This window comes from Coffea arabica, chromosome 7c (assembly GCF_036785885.1).
Source record: "Coffea arabica cultivar ET-39 chromosome 7c, Coffea Arabica ET-39 HiFi, whole genome shotgun sequence".
Lineage (NCBI taxonomy): Eukaryota > Viridiplantae > Streptophyta > Magnoliopsida > Gentianales > Rubiaceae > Coffea > Coffea arabica.
Window position 1 is genome coordinate 16868914 of NC_092322.1, and position 18881 is coordinate 16887794.

Genomic DNA, 18881 nt, shown 5'->3' on the forward strand with positions numbered 1-18881 from the left:
GCTGGAGGAGAAGGGGGGATTTGGGAGTGGAAAACAGAGAAAATTGGGGTTGGTGCGAGAGAAATTGATGAACTTGGGGTATCTTTTATTGCAAAACTTCCTCATTTGTATCGATGTGTAAGCTTGCATCGTGTGTATCGTAAAATCCAAATTGTTGATCTCATTGCATTTAATAGCTAAAATTTGGCTATTCAAAAATTAAAAAAAAAATTTCAGCCAAGTTTTAAATCCGACCATTGATTGCACTTGGTCAACGCCTAATCTCGTTCGCCACATTCATTTTTTGATGCAACAATTTCTGACACCTCATTTTAAAAAATATTTTTTGTACGCCAATTTTTTTTTATTTGTGGCGACATAATTCAAAATAAAAAAAAAATTCTGCAAATTTAAAACCCGACCGTCGATCATATTTGATCAACAGTCAATCATGTTTTGCTACTGTAGAGCTCCAACCCCTTCGGTTTCGTTTCCTTTCCCTCCCGCTGAAAACGGTCAAAGAACGGAAATCTGAGCTTTATCTTCATTTTTTTTTACTGCCCAAATCTCCAACTCCCAGGCTGGGCCTTAAAGTCTAAACCCATCGGTAGCATCACCCGCCCCAAAGCGACTAAATACGCCACCCAGTTTGCTAAAGCAACCGAGTTCCACATCAGATTTCTCCGCCATGGCTTTACGCTTAAAAGGTCCGTCTGTTGTCACCCCAACCTTTGTGTTAATAGATTTGTTTTCATATATGTTGTTGCCAAGTTATACTTCCTAACTATTTGGTGATTTTTTTTGTGGGTTAAGAATCTCTTATTTGCTTCTTTTATCTTTGCATGTTTAGTCCAATTGCCTCAGCAAATTAGTACATTTAGAAAAGAGTAAGAATTTTTCTCATTGGAAATTGTCCTTTTCATTTTTTTGGGGTTCAGTAGGATGACGAGCTCTGTGATAAAAAGATTGAATCTTGCAAAAAAAAATTGCCTCCAATTTGGGTTGTTTTTCTTTTTCTTTAATCCTTTTTGTGTTTGCGGTGGGAGGGGGGAAGAGGGGTAATGGGGTATTGTCTTTGTAATTAAAAGTTCTGAAATTTGGGTTTTGCAGCTTGGGATGAAATGGCTGCTAGGTATACTTTAGGATCTGTTTGGTTTTTGATTTTATAATCAGAAGAATTTTGTTAGTTTGTGTTTGGACTATACAGGAATATACCTAGAATCTTGTTGATTGCAGTTCTCAGTTTTGCTCTACTTATTCTTAATGAGAAATGAAATGTGGCCTTGTTCGACTTGGACTCTGAATTACCCCCTTTCCAGGGATAAAAGTCGATAAATATTGTTAATTTGTGAATTTTAAACGTTCAATGCAAAAAGTTCTTACTGCCAATAAGGGTTAGTTTCTTGTTTGTTTTTGACTACATTGGATCTGTAATTACCTTCAGATGTATTTGATTGTTGTATTGATGCTCTGGCACCTCCTAAGAGGTACTAATTCTTGACGGGATGGTTGCAGTTTTGAGTAAGAAAGTGCAGAAGTTTGAACGGAGGGGCATGCAGAATTGTAAACTTAACCCTGAAAGAGTGCCCGCTTTAGAAGCCACACTTAATGATGTTTTTGATGTCTCTCGTCCTAAGCCTCATGATTATGATGTCCGGAAAGACTTGGTTCGGATTTTTAACGAAATCTCAAGGGAAATTTTTGGTAATTTTTATCTGTTGTTTTTCTACAATGTGCACTAGTTTCTAGTTTTTAGAACCTTTAAGTAGTTTCATGCAGCGAATTTCTTACCCTTGCATAGTTTATTGTTTGTTTCAGGCAAATCTACTGACATTCCTGTTGTGGAGGAATTTGGTTCTTTTGTGATGGATCTTTTCAATGCAAAAAGTGATTTAGATCTTTCTTTCAACTTTACCCAAAGTCGCGTTCAGATTACACGGGAGAAGAAGATTCAAACGCTCCGGAAGCTTGCAAAGAAGTTTTATGCCTTGCAAAGTAAGTGTTATGTACCTCATCTATTTAATTTTTTCTGGAATCTGACCTCATCTTTGCCAGCTTCATAAAACATGAAAGAAAAGTGTTTTTAACCACCTAGTTGTGTTGTAATTCCCTCTGAGTATTGCCATTGCTGAACTGTGGTTAAAACTTCTGCTTTTGTTAGAGATGAAATGGATAAGCTGCAAATTTTTTCAATCTGAGCTTGGTAGTTAGTAAAAAGAGGAATCTTAACTAAAATCTTCTTTTCATGAGAAAGAGTAGATTGTTGTTCATAGAGGAAAAACTTGGTTGAAGGCAGTATGTAAGGAGCAGGGTATTATTTCAAAGAACTAAAAAGGTTATGAATTTCCATTTAATGAAGATGAAAGGATGCATAAAAATCATGAGAATTCTGGAAAAGAGGAGAGTAGAACCCCCCCCCCCCCCCTCCTTTTTTAATTTTGACAAACATTTTATGTGATCACTGCCCTGCTTTCCTGACCATGCTGCTACTGTTGCTGCTCCATCAAAATTCTCTACTTAAGACTACTTCACTTGAAAAGACCCCTGTTAATCTTGGCATCTCTACACTATTGCCAATGCCTGTCATTTCAATTCATGCATGGATAATTCCCATTTACCTCATTAAAACCTTGCGGAGTATCAGCAGCCGCTAAAATTCTTATAGAGGTCAATGGTTTTCTACAGAATATTCTAGCATGATGAAGCCAATTAGAAACACCAGGAAGAAGAAGGTTCAGAAAATTTGTGTTAAATATGTTATGTTGTATGTACTATTAACAGATAATGCAATTAATTGCTTTATGAGTGCCGGAAATTTTATCCCATTTCGACAAGGAAGTTACCAAGACCTAGGAATTTGACCTATGTTGGAGTATATTTATTGTATAAATTGCAACATTTCAGTGTCCATAGCTGTTTTTGGTTACCAATACAGGGGTAACTTAATATTCATTATTCCATCAATCAATGGCCTAGGTGGTTAGAGAATTTTTTAGAAATACAAGAAATAACAGAGCATTGTCACCATTTTAAATGACGCCAATATTTGCAATTTTATCACGTGTCATTTGAATTTTAAATGGATTACATGTGGACAGTCTATTGTGTTAATGAATGGAGATGATATTTCCTCTCACTCTCTCTCTCTCTTACACACACACACACACACACACACACACACACAAAAAGCATGCAGTTGGACATGACAGTGTCAGTAACAAGCACACTTTTATTTATCAGTTTGCCTCGTAGGGACTTTCCTGACTTTTTTTAGCTATTTTTGTTGTTTATACACTTAATTTGGGGTGAAAAAATGTCACTTCATTTTCTTATGGGAAAAAATTGGGTTACTTGGAGAATTGTAGTTTGTTATCAGATTTACGTATTATACTGTTCAAGTCAACAAGCGAGAAAGTCCCTCTTTGTCATTAAAAATGTATGGGACCCTAATTAAGACATGGATCTCAGGATATAAGCCGCACAACCTAAGAGTTAATGCGTAAGCATGCCGATCATGAGGGTTAGAAGAGAGCTTCAGCCTGTTCTTGATTAGATTTTGATTTCAAACTTATTGCTCCTTTTCTTTCAATTCTTTTTTGATTTTTGTTTTGCTCTCCATGATTGCAAGAGTGAGTAGGCAATTGCGGGATAGTACTGTAAAATTCCTTGGAGACGTGTTCAAATGTTCTGCATAGACCACAGTTCGGAAAAAATAAACAGAAACAATTTAAAGGATTGCGAACATGAAACCCAAAACCTAACTGAATGCTTGTCCAGGCAAGTGTTTGTTTGTTACTAGCATATGTGATTATTTTGAATGACATAGGTGTAGCCGAGGAGGCCTTGTGTTGATGCTCCAAGAATTAGGGGTCCTCGGTTCAAATCCCGCCTTTCCTCTCCCCACTCCTTAAATCCTACCGCTCCCTGCTAAAAAAAAGGAAGAATGACTTGGGCGTAGGAAGTGTAGCTCATTCCTGCCACTCTTCTAGTGGCAAAGCTGTTGTTGTAAGAATCAATTGATTCTGCTGTTTGTTCATCTAACATAAAGTTTTACCACAGTAGGCGTAAATGTGATTTAGCTGAACTTACTTATTGGGACTTCTTGATACATTTAAGTGGCAATTTGCAATGTATAAAGCTCAGGATATTTGGATGGCTAATGTGTCATTTCTTGACTTGCCGGATTTATTCTTACAAATGTACAAAGAAGAAAATAAGAAGACTTTATGCTGCTTTTCATTTGTTCCCCCTTGTTTAGGATGAAGTTAAGCACTCTTGTTTGGAAGCCAAATATGTTTTGAAGTTTAGATAAAGATAGGAATGAGTTTCTATTTGAGGATGTTTGCTTCACAAGTTGGGATATTTCTGATATATGCATCTTTGTGCTTTAGGTGGCGGGCATGTTTATGGCGTACATCCAATTACTACTGCCAAAGTTCCTATTCTTAAAGTTGTTGACCGCGGAACTGGTGTTGAGTGTGATATATCAATTGAAAACAGAGATGGGATTTTGAAATCTCAGTTAATTCGAATATTTTGTTCTATAGATGAAAGGTTCCGGAAGCTAAGTTTTTTGGTAATTGTTATATACTTGAATTCATCACTATATTCAATTTGGGCACTAATTTTTGCTACATATTCTTAGCTTTACAGTTTCACAAAACCTTTAATATTACTTCTCTACTATTTTACTAGTTTTCTAGTTATTGTTTGGACTGATGAGCAGAATTTGTATTTTCCTATGGAACAAGTTAATTATCATGCTTCAATTGTTATGTGGAACTGAAACTTCATAGTTGAATTTACCCAAGTGAACAGGTTTAGGAAGTAATTTTTGATATTGTACTTGAAGGTTTGGTGTGAAATTAGAATGTTGGATGTGGGCCTGTGAGGAGAGAGATGGAGAGATTGATGATACTTTCCAACACTTTAGATGTACCAGTGTCTGTTCTAGGAGTTCTCTGCATAAACATGATAACTCTTGATTACAGGTACAGCTACTACAAACATAGAATAATGAAAAGCTACGGTACGAAATGGTAGAATTGTGTTATTAATACATGGAGGCTTTTAAGTGCCTTAAGTGAAGTTCTCTGCTGAGCAATTACACAACTTCAAACTACTTTTTAGAGGTGAACTGAAAGTTCCTTTTGTTAATATATAAACTTTAAGTAGGGAATATTAGGGGATATTAGGGAAATTAAATAGTTTTGGATAGATGTTAGAAAGATGACACATGGGAAGTGAAATTTGGAGGACACTAGATTATCTATTATCTCTAGGAAGGACTAAACTCTTACTTGATGCAAAGTGGACTAGTTTTGGAACTGACTAACAAGTCCCACTTTCACTTTGGTCTGCGTCCAAATGACATTGAGAAATCCTTTGTCATTTTAAACAGCATGCTGGAGTATCTCTTAACTGTTCTTATCATCAGCTTGGTCCACAAATATTTTGGTGAATCTCAATGTTAGAATTTGTACTGCATTGCTTGCATGCTACCTGGACTTTTTTGAACTTTTTACTTCTGATCTCACTGAAAAGCTGATATATCATTGCAGATGAAAACATGGGCAAAGGCACAAAAGATCAATAGCTCAAAAGATGGAACATTAAACTCTTTATCTATAATACTGTTGGTTGCTTTTCATTTGCAGGTATGATTGTGACTCCAATTTAATTTCTCTATTGCCTTTTTATTGGATTATCTGTAGCACTTTAATTGTACCTTTGCAAAAACTTTTTTGGCAAGCACTACCCATGTAATAATCATGTAATTTTTCGCAATATTACATTCTCCATGCTTATTTTTCATTCTCTTTACATATTTATTACACCTTTCCTAGCCATACCTTGTCAGTCAAATTATAGTTGAAATCTCATAGCTATGGTATCAACTACCCTTCAGACGGATAAGATATGACAACTGTAGTCTCGATGATGAACCGAGAGAATTAACCAATAGTAGACATTTGGCAAGTGGCAACTCAACCACAATGCTTTCATGACAAAGATTTGTGATGGTCTTCTTGCTCCTTGATTTCAGAGTGAATTTTGTAACAGGAATTACATTTCCTTGCTGTCTAGTTGGTAGATTCTTTTCCTTCATTTTGTACCTAGGTTTCAACAGTTGACATTTGAAATGAGTTTGTCATGTTTTACATACTTTTGTCCTGCTCAATACTGTGTGCATCATCTTTGATGAAGTTCTGCTTTACTCTTGTTTCTGTCTCTGCAGACACGGAATCCTCCTATACTACCTCCATTTTCTGCCTTATTTAAAGGTAACAGTTATCCTTTAAGAATGTGGGATAATGTTCTAACAATATGGTTCTGTTCATCTGTTGCATGTGAACAGAAAATGGATGTGGTAATTTAGTCGGCAATATGATGAATCTGGTTATCAGAATTAGAAGATTAGATGTGGTATTTGATGATAGCTATGAAACATGAAATGGGAGAGTAGTAAGCAACTGAATGGAAAATCTAAAATGGGAGAGAACTTGAGAAAAAAAAAAGATTAATGACTCTTGACGGCTTGGAGGCTGCATTCTTTTCAATGATGTATTGGAGGGAGTAGTACAGGACTTTCACATTCATCTATGCTATTTCTGTGATGTTTATTGATTTCCTTTTTCTTTTGTGGTGTGCATATTTGTTAACTGTTTTCATCATTAGGCTTGTTCAAAGATGATAAAGTCAAACTTTGGAAACTTAAAGGGAAAATTCTTTGCTATAAGAGAGGGTGTTTTTCTGGATGATGATTCACTCAATTTTCTGAACTAGAGTAGGAAGGCCAAGATAACTTGGTTATACTAAACTATGTGGTCATACATATAAATGTTTAAGGGCTAGGTTATATTTTGTGGATGTCATGAGGGGTGTTTTTGTTGTTATTGTGAGCTGTTCTTTTGCAGTTTAGGTTGATAAAGATATGTAGTTCATTTTACAAACATTCTAGAAAATACATATAGCTCAACATCTCATGGCCCTGTTAACTTGCGAGTCGTGAAGCTAAAAAATTTATTTGTTAGGATATTATCCTCAGGGATATGTTTGTAAGAGGAGGCTTTGTCACCAGTAGTCCTAAACCGACTTCAGCAATGGTTATCCAAAAGGCCAAAACAAAAGACAGGATTTCTTCATCCCACCACCTAATCCATCTTAGAATGCTGGAAATCAATCAGCCATTATAAGACGTGACATTAAGAGAGAGAGAGAGAGACATTGTACACCAAAACAGTCTCATTAACAACATATAGTATTGGAAACCAGTTAAGAAAAAAGACGATCCAAAAGGCTAGAACAAAGTCAGTAGTTCTTCATATACCCACGACCCATCCCCGCTGGCCCCACCAAAATAAAAAATAATAAAGCCAAGCAGAGAAAATATTATGATCTAGAGGCCTATCTTTCGAATCTGAAAAGTGAAGAGGACTTTGGAGAATGACTTTGTTTGAAAATTGAGATGAGATTATGCATGGTTTAATTACTTGACTTTATAAAATCAAAACCATTGATAATTGTTCCAGAGTGGCAATCTTACCTCTGTAGATGAGAACATCTGCTGCTTATTTTCCACTGCTTTAATTGTATGTTGATGTACTTTCTCTTTGTTTCTGTCCTGTTGACTAGATGATGATTGAGGGCAAACCTCGAATAACTCATTTGCTTTGAGGCCTTTTGTTACTTGGTAATTGTTAATCGCTGAAGAATAATGACATCTTTCAGATGGTACTGATCCTGCATCAGTGGCCAAGCTGCTGAGTAACTTTGTGAACTATGGAAAAAGTAACAAAGAAAGTGTAGCTGAGCTCCTGGTTTCTCTACTGATGAAGGTAATGCTATTCACCTCCATTCGATGCTAAATTAAATTATACAAAGTGCTATCTGTCCTTTTTACAGTGAATACTGTCCTTTGTAATTGGACTTGAAGAGATACTGATCTTTTTCATTGTTTTTTAAAAATATGGAAGTTGAACTTCAGAAAATTAACTTTGAAGTCAATTTTACAATCAACTCTAAAGCAGTTACTGTGCCAGATTACATTGAAGTTGATTTCTGACTTCTCAGAGGTTGACTTCTTGTCAAATTCCCAACACTTTTTTGGGTTTTTTTTGTTTGGGGGGGGGGGGGGGGGCGGAGTGGGGTGTGATGGAAGGGCGCATCCTTCTTTTCCTTTAGTTGTAGGAGCGGTCCATCCTTGTTTACAACCCCACCAGTGAGTTTCTTAGAGGCAAAAATGAAAAAACAAAAGGAAACCCTCCTGCAGTTGTGAGACTCCACTCCGACGGTGGGCAGCAGTGTGACACCTTTGGTGATGGTAGCAGCAGTGCTGTGGGATCAACAGTCCCAACTTGTGTGGGTTTTTTGGTTTAGAATAACGGTGGCAAATGAGAGATTAGGACCAGATATGGTGGAGGGAAGAGTGGAAAACATTTGTAAGGATTGAGAAGGGAAGGTCTGAGAAGAGAATGCTCAGGTCTGTGTAGTTTTTTCTTTTTCTTTTTATTTTATTTTTTTAAGAATTTGACTACAAATTGCTTTCTGATTGAATCAACCTCATTGTAATTGGAGCAGGCAGAGTAACAGCATAAAGTCGATCTGTCTAAAATTGACTATGTAGTCAGGTTCTGAAGTTCAACGTTATTATTATGGAAAATAAAAGATCAACATTTCTTTAATTTCAAATTAGAAGGACAATATTGGGGTAAATATTTGCATCACCTTCATCTTTTATGTTTTAGTTGTTCTCGGTTTTCATTTTCCCCTTTTGCAGTTATCATCAGTTGAAAAACTTTGGCCCAAAGGTCTCTGTGCTAGTGTCTATGAAGGTTCTTGGACATCAAAAACTTGGGCTTCTAAAGTTGGCGCCATTAGTGTAATTTCTCGCATGTGATAAAACTTTTGCTGCTTCTTTCTTTATGTTTAGGAGGTTCTGGACTCTGACAGTCAAGCTTGCAGGTTGAAGATTTTACTGATCGGTCTCAAAATGTATCAAGGGCAGTGGCGGCTCCAGAAGTTAAAGTTATTTACGAATGCATTCATCAGTCTATCCGGCATCTTTTTGCATTCATGAATGGGCAAATCGACGGATTCAAGTTGGGGGAACTTTTATTTGGCCAGGTTGCCAAACAGCTGCTAGTGAGTGCTGGAGTTGCTAATTCTAAGATGAAGGTAGTCACACCCTCAGTCGGTGCTGTTAACACAAACGGAGCACTGCCTCCTTCTAATACTCAATTGGCCCAGGCAAAAGGGGCCCAAAATAAAATACATTGCCAAAAGAGAGAGCATGAGAGGCCTGCTGATTCCACCCTGACCAAAAAGATGCGGTATGGTGATGGTTGGAGTAGAACTCTTCCTGGCAGTTGGGGAGGAACGTCATCTGCAAATTGGGTGGCAGGACAGCAACTTCCACATTTTGAGTTGGAACAGGCACAAAAACGTCCGGAACATTGGGGAATATTGCCAAACACTGGCTGGGGAGGTACTCAGCAACCTAATGCTGGAGGTTGGAATGGAACATGGCAGACTCAAGCTCCATCTTATCATGCTGGACCATATTCTTCGAGTTCAAGTAACCAGCTTTTCCCTGCTTCATTGAGACTTCATTCTGTTCAGACCAATCCATCCACTTTTGGAACTTCGTGACCCTCTTTCACAACAAACTTACCTCCTCAAGGTACCCAATGAATCTCTACCCAGCTCTATCCTGCAACAGGATTTTGTATATCATCTAGAGTTAGACGTCACAGTTAATCTATTCTTACAAGTCAACAGCAAAATTGAAGGATTGGAGCAAGAATCCATGCACTTCAGTCTCCTCGAGTGATTCAGGGTTTAAATTTCTTTAGCTCCCTCCTGTTTTGTGGGTGTTTTTTTGTACAATTAGGTGGGGGCAGGTAGGTGTAAATGAAATGCCAAGGGTTGAATGTCTATGCTTCAGCTTGTAAATAGTCATAGTGTTGTAGACTGATACTGAGAAGGCATAGGATTTCTCCTAAGAAGAAACCATGTGCTTCTGTTGATCACTTAGTTCTCAATATTCATGATTTTTTTTTCCCTTCTGCGCTAATCTGCAACTTTCTGAGACCTCAAAACTCCTGAATAACCCTCAAATTCTGTAGTAAGTTGCACGTGTGGCTATGCTGACATCCGGTCTAGCAGCATCTTTGAAGTGTGAATCCCTCTTCCACCCCCTTAATTGGTATGAAATGAATTGTGAAACATGTTGCATCACATATCTTGAAAAGAATCCTGTGAGAAGCCCATAATGGCTTCTTGTCTCAATATAAGATATTTACCGTACAAGTGTGGATAACTCTTTTTGAATAGCAAATTTTTTCAAATAATACTTCGTTTGTATTATAAATATATTTTTTAACTTAATTTTTTATATTTTTAATCATCTTTTTATTTCAGGTACATCATATCATGTTACAGTTATTATTTTAAATAATATTTCAAATAATACTCTATTCAAACACACTCCTTGTATCATTGACTACGACATTGGCTAGAATTATGAAAATTATCAATTTGCTATATCAGCCTCAAAAGTCTATATATGGGTTATGTATAGTCGCCACTGGCCATTTGGTCCAGTGATCATCACGCTCTTTGGTGATGCTGGAGGTCAGGGGTTCTATCCCTGCCTTCCTCAAATTTGCCACAGTATATGGCTGGTCTTAGTTGACCATTTTCCCTTACCCCTTCCCCCTAGATTAGGCTAGATTAGGTTACAGGACATCTACCGTTGCCGACAAAAAAAAAAAAAAAAAAAAGGTTATGTATGGTCAAATTTGAAAACAAGATCCTAAGATCGGGCAAAGCTGTTTTTTTTTTTTGGGCAATGCTGTTTCTTGTTTCTTTTCTTTCTTAGAAGGTGAAATACAAATATATATATATATATATATATAAAAGAGACGATTAATAGTAGACCAAAATTACTCGTTCTTTTGATAAGACACACTCAATGTTGATTTTCGCGCCCTGGCTAAAACCGAGAGATCAATATCTCGGGACCAATGACGGCTTTTCTCACTTTTTTATTGCTACTTATAAATCTCTTCCAAAGAAATTGAGTCCTACTCACTCTGGGAAAAGTACATAATACTTTCCTAACTAAATATCGATACTAATAAGGATCGCCGATCTCAGCTAATTGCCCAATTAGAAGTTGGTTTCGAATAGAAAACTTTCTTTGTCGTTTGGAATCCTATGTCTGTGGACTTGACAGCATATCTTGACCGCACACATGTCAAACCGGTTCATAATCTTTTGAGAAATTGCCTTTGTAACCATTTTTTGTTTCACTTTCCTACAATTAACACCATTAACCAAATATAAGTAGAATTGATCAATTAAAATAATATTTGACTAAAATCAAGGGAAAAATACACACAAACGCACCCTATCAAGCATCATTTAGAACTAATTCTAATCAAAATAGACCATTTTCTTCTTATAATATTAGAAAAGTAACTAAAAGTAATATAAAATATCATCCAAATATAGCATAAAATAGTCACTTATCAACGTAACTTCAAATTGCAGCTACCATATTATAGTATCAACATCCAAAAATTTTACAAACAGATAAGGAAAAAAAAAGAAAAGAAAAGGCATGGATGATGGTAGGTCACATTTGAACTGCCGCTTTTTGAAGTTTTTGTATAAAGATATATTATACTAATTTGATGTATATGAGTTAAAAATAGTGATTGAGAGATATATTCATGAAAAACATAAAAATTTTCTATTAGAAAACTATAATCCAAATAAGGCCTAAGAACTAAGCTCAAGTAAAAAGTTTTTTTTTTTGGTAAAATATAGAAAAACCTCCTATGGTTAAGAGAATCTATAAGAGGTCCCCTATAGTTTTAAAGCATACCCTCTGGTATCTCGTGGTTTGAACTAATTTTAGAAAATGATGAAAATCAACTAAATTGACAGGTTTGAGATACACGCACCTCTTTTGCAAATATTTGTACTGGAAACAAACAAAATTTCATATGCCTATTATACCCTTAGAGTTAAATAAAAGGGCACAACGTAGAAAAGCCCCTTATGGTTAAATAGACCTATAAAAAAGTTCCTCTATAGTTTCAAATCTTACAATCGAATACTTTTTGGTTTGAACTAATGTGAAAATTCGATGACAATCATTTAAATTAACGAATTTGAGATAAACGCAACTGTATTGAAAGTCTTGACCTGAAAAATAATTTTTTAAATCCAATGTTTAGCTAATATACATATTATACCCTTTAGAGCTCATAAAATTCTCAAAAACAACCTAAAACTCCCAAATACAATTCACCATATTTCTATACACCAAATAAATAAATAAATACTCTCAAATACAACTCACCTTATTTCTATACAAAAATAAACAAATAAAAATAAAATACCACCCTCATCTCTTTCTTCGCCATCACCCGCCACATCTTGCTATCACCACTCTCCCTTCCATCACCACCCCCTCCCTCTTCTTCTTCTCCCTTATCTCCCTTCGCTTTCGCTCTCCCATATGCCTTACTCTCTTTGCTCCTCTCACGGTCACTTCCCTACACCCTCTCTCCCGATCACCCCTTTCTCGCCCCCTTCCCCCTCTCTTCTACGACAAATCTAGTCATAGGAGGGAGGTGAGGAGGTGCAGAAAAAGGGCTACAAAGGAAGGGAAAGGGTGCAAGAGAGGGAAAGGAGGAGAAAAAGGGAGGGGCAAGGAAGAGGAGGAAAAATGAGAGGAAGGGTGACTGTGATTGAAGGAAGGGTGATGGTAGAAGGTGGAGAGCAGTGGTGGCAGCAATAGGTATCCATAAGGGACTTTTCTGTAGGTTAGTTTAACAATAGAGAGGTTTTCCGTAAGTCTGCTTAATCAAGATGGTTGTTAGAAGGTCTGTTTTTGCCTACATACATACATATATAAATATATATATATATATATATATATATATATATATATATATATATATATATATATATATATTAGAGCAATTGTGTCATTTTGTCTGCCTCCATTAGTTTTAACAATTTGGACTTTTTTGTATTTTACCTTTCTTTGATAAATAAAAGTTTGAGTAGATTCGATTCTGATCACCATCATGGGTCAGAACATACCCTCAGAACCAAAAGTTGCTTATAATATATATATATATATATATATATTAGAGCAATTGTGTCATTTTGTCTGCCTCCATTAGTTTTAACAATTTGGACTTTTTTGTATTTTACCTTTCTTTGATAAATAAAAGTTTGAGTAGATTCGATTCTGATCACCATCATGGGTCAGAACATACCCTCAGAACCAAAAGTTGCTTATAAGGGTTCTAACTAGAGGTGGCAAAATGGGCGGGATGGGCGGGATTTGCTTGGGTTTGAGATGGAACCGAGTCATATGGGTTTGGACCCAACATTACCCATATGTGTTTTGGGACTAACTTGGGCGGGATCAGTTTGGGATGAGTTTAGATTGATCCCGCCCAATACCCAAATCCATTTTCTACATATTTTTTTTCCTTTAATTCATTTTTTATTTTTATATAATTTTAATATTTTTGATTTATTAAATTTCTTTTAGTTTTATTAAATAAACATGCAAGTGCTTTATACTCAAGATTCCCATAAAAAATTGGATTAACAAATAAAAGAAAAGATAGATATACAGCCATATTCCAACATATATCAAGATGGCCAAGATCCTTAGGATGTTGAATATTTATCCTCATCATTGTCCAAGGATGACAGGTCTAAACTAACTGAAATGTTGGAAATTCTTATGGATAATGACTAGGAAGACTACTAGATTATATTCGCTGATATGACTATAAAAATTGTTAAAGATAATTTTTGAATCTAAGACTCCGTTTGGATTGACTATTTTTTCAAAAAAATAAGTTTTTCAAATACAATGTTACAGTAATATACAATAACTCAAGAAACATCCCATCCATATTAGTATATCAAATATTTCAAAAAAATTTTATAGTAAAAATTTTTCATATACACTGCTACAATAAAATATTTCAAAAACACCCCCCAAAAACAGTTAATCCAAACGGAGCCCTTGTCATTTGAGCCCAATGGGTACCCAAGTATTTCCCATCCTTTTCCATTCATTAATGGGTATAGTTGGGATGTGTCCCAACTTAAACCCAATACCAAATTATAATACCCATCCCGCCCAAAATTCCTTTGGGCATGGGTAGCCCATTGGGACTTGGGACAAATTGCCAGCTCTACTCACATGCATTATTTTTTATGCACAAAAATGTCAGATCCCACTTTTTTAGGAAAAATGAATATGATACAGGTAAGAGCCTATTGTTTTAGGCCAAAAATGAATATGAATCGGGTTATTTGTTTAATTGCAAATGGTATCAAACATTTTTGCCTCCAAAAAAAAATGACCATGTATAAGTCATGTGATAGATTCAGGATAAAAAGTGGTCAAAATTTTAGGTTGGGGTCAAATTTTACTAAATTGATTTTGTAAGAAACATAAAATTTATCATTTTAAAAGTGAATGACGAAAAAATTCATTTGGAGCCAAATTTTAGTGGCTTAAATATTTTATAAGAGACGTAAAGTTATCATTTTAAAAGTGAAAAGGAAAACATTCATTTGACAAAATATGAAAAATATTTTGAACGATTTTTCCTTTTTGCTACATGAACTCAAGATTAGAGCTTTAATCTTCGTCTAAATAAGCATTACTGCCTGGATGAATTTAACTTGGTTCAGACAAATTTAATCTGCATTTGGCGGGTTCATCTTGGCTGCCAAATTCGTGCATCATTCATGTAGTAATAACGTATAAATTATGTTTTGTTTGGATAAAATTTCTTGGCTTAGAATCTCATGTATAACTTCATCAAAAATCATAATGGACCTTTTAGGTTTGGCTCAATCTTGCAGGTTCAGGAAATATTCATGTGACTCACTTCAGAATAGTAATGCACAATTAATGGATAATTCAACTGGGAATATACATAACAAATAAAAAAGAATGAGTTATTTATTTGTTGTTTCGGTTTAAATGCGTGTCCAAACTAGAGCCAGGATTTTCTTTATCTTGAATTGAGTGTCTTACTTTAAATTAAGATGTTATCAGAAAAGCAAACGGGAGAAGAGAAGAGTTGAAGATGTTATCATCATGAAAAGGTTCTTCTATATAATAAAATGTACAACACCACCTTAGTCACGCAAAAAGTTTTCATCGAATTGGCCTACTAATTATGCACACAATCTAGCACAAAATTTTCTGTGATGGGGTTGGCAAGGGTAGGGATGGCAATGGGGCGGGGGATCCTTCCCCCATCCCTCGCCCCGTTGTCAAATAACTCCCCTCGGTCCCTTGCCCCCCCCATCCCCCGCCCCGCCCCTGCCCCTGCCCCGTTTTTCCGTGGTCCCCCGCGGTTCCCTGCGAGTAAAGAAATTAACTTATGAAAAGCAAAACTCTCCTCATATGTTCAAACATTTTTTAGAACTAATAGGAGAGAGAAAGAATTCCCAAACATTAACCAAAAATACCAAGAACAATTAAAATCCAGAAATAACAAGAGACAAAGATCAATGGAAAACATAAAAGAGAAAATCAGCAAAATGAAGGGAAAAACAAACTCATGGTTGTTAGAACTGCTTATAAACGATATCATAGGTCATAGAAAGAATTCTTGTTCCATTAGGCTCTCATATTTACATTTTCATTAAGGCTTTTAGACAAACATCTTATATATATAAATATATATGTATATATATATATATATATTTTATGCGGGGGACGGGGCGGGGGATGGGGCGGGTGTACGTTGCCCCATCCCCCGCCCCGTTTTAAGGCGGGGGTAAATATTTCGCCCCCACCCCCACCCCATTTCTACCCCCGCGGGCACCCGGCCCATTGCCATCCCTAGGCAAGGGGAGGAGGCAGATGTTTAAGAATTAAGCGCCATGAAACACGAAATTGAGGAGGTGAACTGATAATTACCTTTGAAGGGGAGTTCACCAGCTTCAATGAGTTTGGGAACGCACATGTAAACCCAAAGACAACAAGGGCTGATAGTTTCGAAAAAAATGAGTGGGATTCCCATCTCCTCAGCAACATCAAGAACATAGTAGTACGATCCATCGGCTATGATGCATGTAATTGGAGGCCGTTTACTACTGTTACAACTAAAACGTTCACCGCACAGTACCTCCCTTAAGAAAGGCTCGGCCACACTCTGCAAAGAATCGAGAATCTCTGTAAACTGTTCAGCAGTACGAGGATCTTCATCCGGAAGGCCATCATCGACTTTTTCCAGGAGGAATCTTCCTTGATATTGATCTAAACGGGACTGGATATTGGTGCAACGCAGAAGACGATTGTGGTTGTGCTTTGTGTTGAGGAATGTTACGCGATGCCCGGCAAGGCACAAAAGTTCAGCTAGCTTCAGCATACTATTCACCGGACTTTGAATGGGTAAAGGGAATATTAGTACATGGGGAACAAGTTCATCTTGATGATCCATTGTTTGACTTGCACCCTTATTCCAGGTTTTGGTTCTGCATATATTATTGTTACTGGTAGGAATTCTTGTGAAGCGAAGAAATATGAAGGAATATGCGCAAGCAAGATGAACAGAAGATGCCTTCCTTCCTTTTTTTTTTTTCAGAAGCAAGAGATGCCGTCCTTAGATTACTGATCCGGCACATGGTCTTAATTAATAATTAGTACTTGAATAAGGTACATATTTTGCAAAAGTCAAAACTTGTTACATGGAAGAAAGAGTAGTCTATGGTATATGTGTATAAATTATGCGTTCATTATTATGGCTTATGGATAGGTGTTACAAGGTGTCTCACCTACACAAGTAATTGTACTTGTAAGTCACTCACTAGTCAGCCTTCTAGAAGCACACTTACAAGTAGGCATGGTCATGGTTCCAAATGGTTCCATTTGGAACCGAGAACTGGGCCGGAACAGGACCGTTTTAGAATCGGATCAGAATTGAAACCAAAATCGTGGTAGAACCTTGAATAAAGGTTCCGATTCTGATTCTCTAAAAAAATAGAACCTGAACCAGAACCGCCGGTTCCAAAACCGTTAAAAAAATTAAAAATAATTAATATAAATAATGAGATAAAAATAGAATTACCGGTTCAATAAGGGCCTATTCTAGCCATCAATGATTGGCATGGAATCTTTATGGAAACATAATACATTTCAGCAAAAAAAAGCTGAAAAGTACAGCACTTGCTTATCCACTTAAGCACTAAAGAATGATTCCGCAAAGCAAGAGAAAAAGCTGAAAAGTCTCTAAAAAGAATCCATTCCACATCTTACGCATCCAAGGCACACTTTATTTTGTCTAAAAGGCTTTGATTCCTCCCAAAGTGAGAGTTAATAGTAGAATGCTAGTACGTAATAATTGACGATTAAAGTAGTAGTTTAACAAATAAGTCAGTGTGAAAGCAAAATGTGGCTGCCCGCTAAATTTGACAAATTGGGGGTTAGGGTGAATTACAATGTTACAATACAATGTTGTAATTTTGTCCAAATTTTCAATACAACGTTACAAATTTGGAATGTTACAAATCTGGAAAGTTACAATACAACGTTCCAAATTTTTAATTTCATTTTATAAATAGGACTTGAAATTTTATTTTCTACTACACCAAAATCAATCTTCTCTCTTCTATCTCTAAACTACTCTCAATTTCTTCATCTATTCCCTAATTTTTTCACTTTTATTCTAGTTTGTTCCTGTTCACTTTTTTATATATTTTACTAATTACTTAATTCTTTCTATTCATCTAATATCTATCATTATAATTTGTAAGTATTAAATTATTACTTACAATTTTTTTTCCTTATTTGCTATCAAATGGCAAGTTTTGATGGTAGTAGCTCATCTTCAAAATCAAGCAAGCAAAAAAATATTTTTTGCAATATTCTTTCAAATGAATTCAACATTGATGATTGTCCAACTCAAGAAAGTCAACATATGACAACCATACTTGAAGATCAAACAATTGAAGCCGAGGAAAGAAGTGGAAGCAAAACTCCTAAATCTGAAATCTTCACAAAGCACTTCACCAAAGAAATTGACGTCAATGGCAAAAGTCAAGCAAAGTGCAATTATTGTCAAAAAAGTTATCAATACAAAGTGGGAGATGGCCATGGAAAGTATCACAAGCATTTGAGAAAGTTTCATCCTCAAGAATTTGGCATCGACAACAAACAAACACAAATTACTGGGTTTGCTACTTCTAAACTCTCTCTATTTCGATTTAGTGAAGAAAGACATAGGAATGAATTAGCAAAAATGATAGCTATTGAACATTTATCTTTTAGTTTTGGTGAAAAGTTGGGTTTTAAGAAATATTGTCAAAATTCTTTAAATCCTCAATTCAAAAATGTTCCTAGAACCACTCTTAGACGAACACTTAAAAATATTTATAATCAAGAAAAAAAAAAGAGTTAATTCAATTATTCTCAAATTTAGATAGTTGTGTATCTATATGTTCCGATATTTGGAGTGACCATTGGCAAGTACATTCTTATATGGCCATAACTTGTCATTGGATTGATAATGAGTGGAATATACAAGAAAGAGTGCTAGCTTTTCGTATTTTTGATGAATCTCACAATGCTCTAAATATTTTTAAAATGATTAGTATTATTTTGGGAGAATATGGTCTATGTAAAAAAGTTTTTTCAATTGGTTTTGATAATGCATCCACAAATACCGCTTCTATTGGAGAGTTGCGAGATCTTTGCCAATCCGGATTAGGTGGTAAATTGTTTCATATTAGATGTGCATAATTTTAAATTTAGCCGTACAAGATGGTTTGCGAGCACTTGAAAATCATATAAAACCTATTAGAAAAGCAATTTCTTATTTATGGGCACACCCTAA

At 35.8% G+C, this 18881-nt stretch overlaps 2 protein-coding genes across 5 annotated transcripts; one reads left to right on the forward strand and one right to left on the reverse strand.

The window, feature by feature from the left end:
• Positions 1-407: 407 nt before the first annotated feature.
• LOC113697827 (protein HESO1-like) lies at positions 408-10046 on the forward strand. 3 transcript variants are annotated; one of them, XM_027217416.2, is made up of 9 exons: positions 408-686; positions 1495-1683; positions 1798-1974; positions 4371-4555; positions 5541-5636; positions 6218-6263; positions 7711-7817; positions 8759-8860; positions 8944-10046. In XM_027217416.2, the coding sequence occupies exons 1-9, from the start codon at positions 668-670 to the stop codon at positions 9628-9630; spliced, it is 1608 nt and encodes a 535-aa protein (XP_027073217.1). In that variant the 5' UTR covers positions 408-667; the 3' UTR covers positions 9631-10046. The 3 variants fall into 3 exon arrangements, with proteins under 3 accessions (XP_027073217.1, XP_071914397.1, XP_071914398.1); XM_072058296.1 differs by lacking the exon at positions 1495-1683; XM_072058297.1 differs by lacking the exon at positions 408-686 and having other exon boundaries at positions 1551-1683; positions 1781-1974.
• LOC113697784 (7-deoxyloganetic acid glucosyltransferase-like) lies at positions 9074-16770 on the reverse strand. 2 transcript variants are annotated; one of them, XM_072058298.1, is made up of 2 exons: positions 15968-16760; positions 9074-9691 (listed from the first exon to the last, which is right to left on the reverse strand). In XM_072058298.1, the coding sequence occupies exons 1-2, from the start codon at positions 16488-16490 to the stop codon at positions 9687-9689; spliced, it is 528 nt and encodes a 175-aa protein (XP_071914399.1). In that variant the 5' UTR covers positions 16491-16760; the 3' UTR covers positions 9074-9686. The 2 variants fall into 2 exon arrangements, 1 of the variants encoding a protein (XP_071914399.1); XR_011817929.1 differs by lacking the exon at positions 9074-9691 and adding an exon at positions 10916-11299 and having other exon boundaries at positions 15968-16770.
• Positions 16771-18881: the final 2111 nt, after the last annotated feature.

What these genes read in the sequence shown, in the direction of transcription:
- LOC113697784 (XM_072058298.1), bottom strand. Translation starts at nt 16,490, where the DNA reads ATGGATCATCAAGATGAACTTGTTCCCCATGTACTAATATTCCCTTTA.
- LOC113697827 (XM_027217416.2), top strand. An exon ending in AATCTCAAGGGAAATTTTTG is followed by an intron (nt 1,684 to 1,797) that starts GTAATTTTTATC and finishes TGTTTGTTTCAG; the next exon opens with GCAAATCTACTGACATTCCT. An exon ending in CTAAAGTTGGCGCCATTAGT is followed by an intron (nt 8,861 to 8,943) that starts GTAATTTCTCGC and finishes TCAAGCTTGCAG; the next exon opens with GTTGAAGATTTTACTGATCG.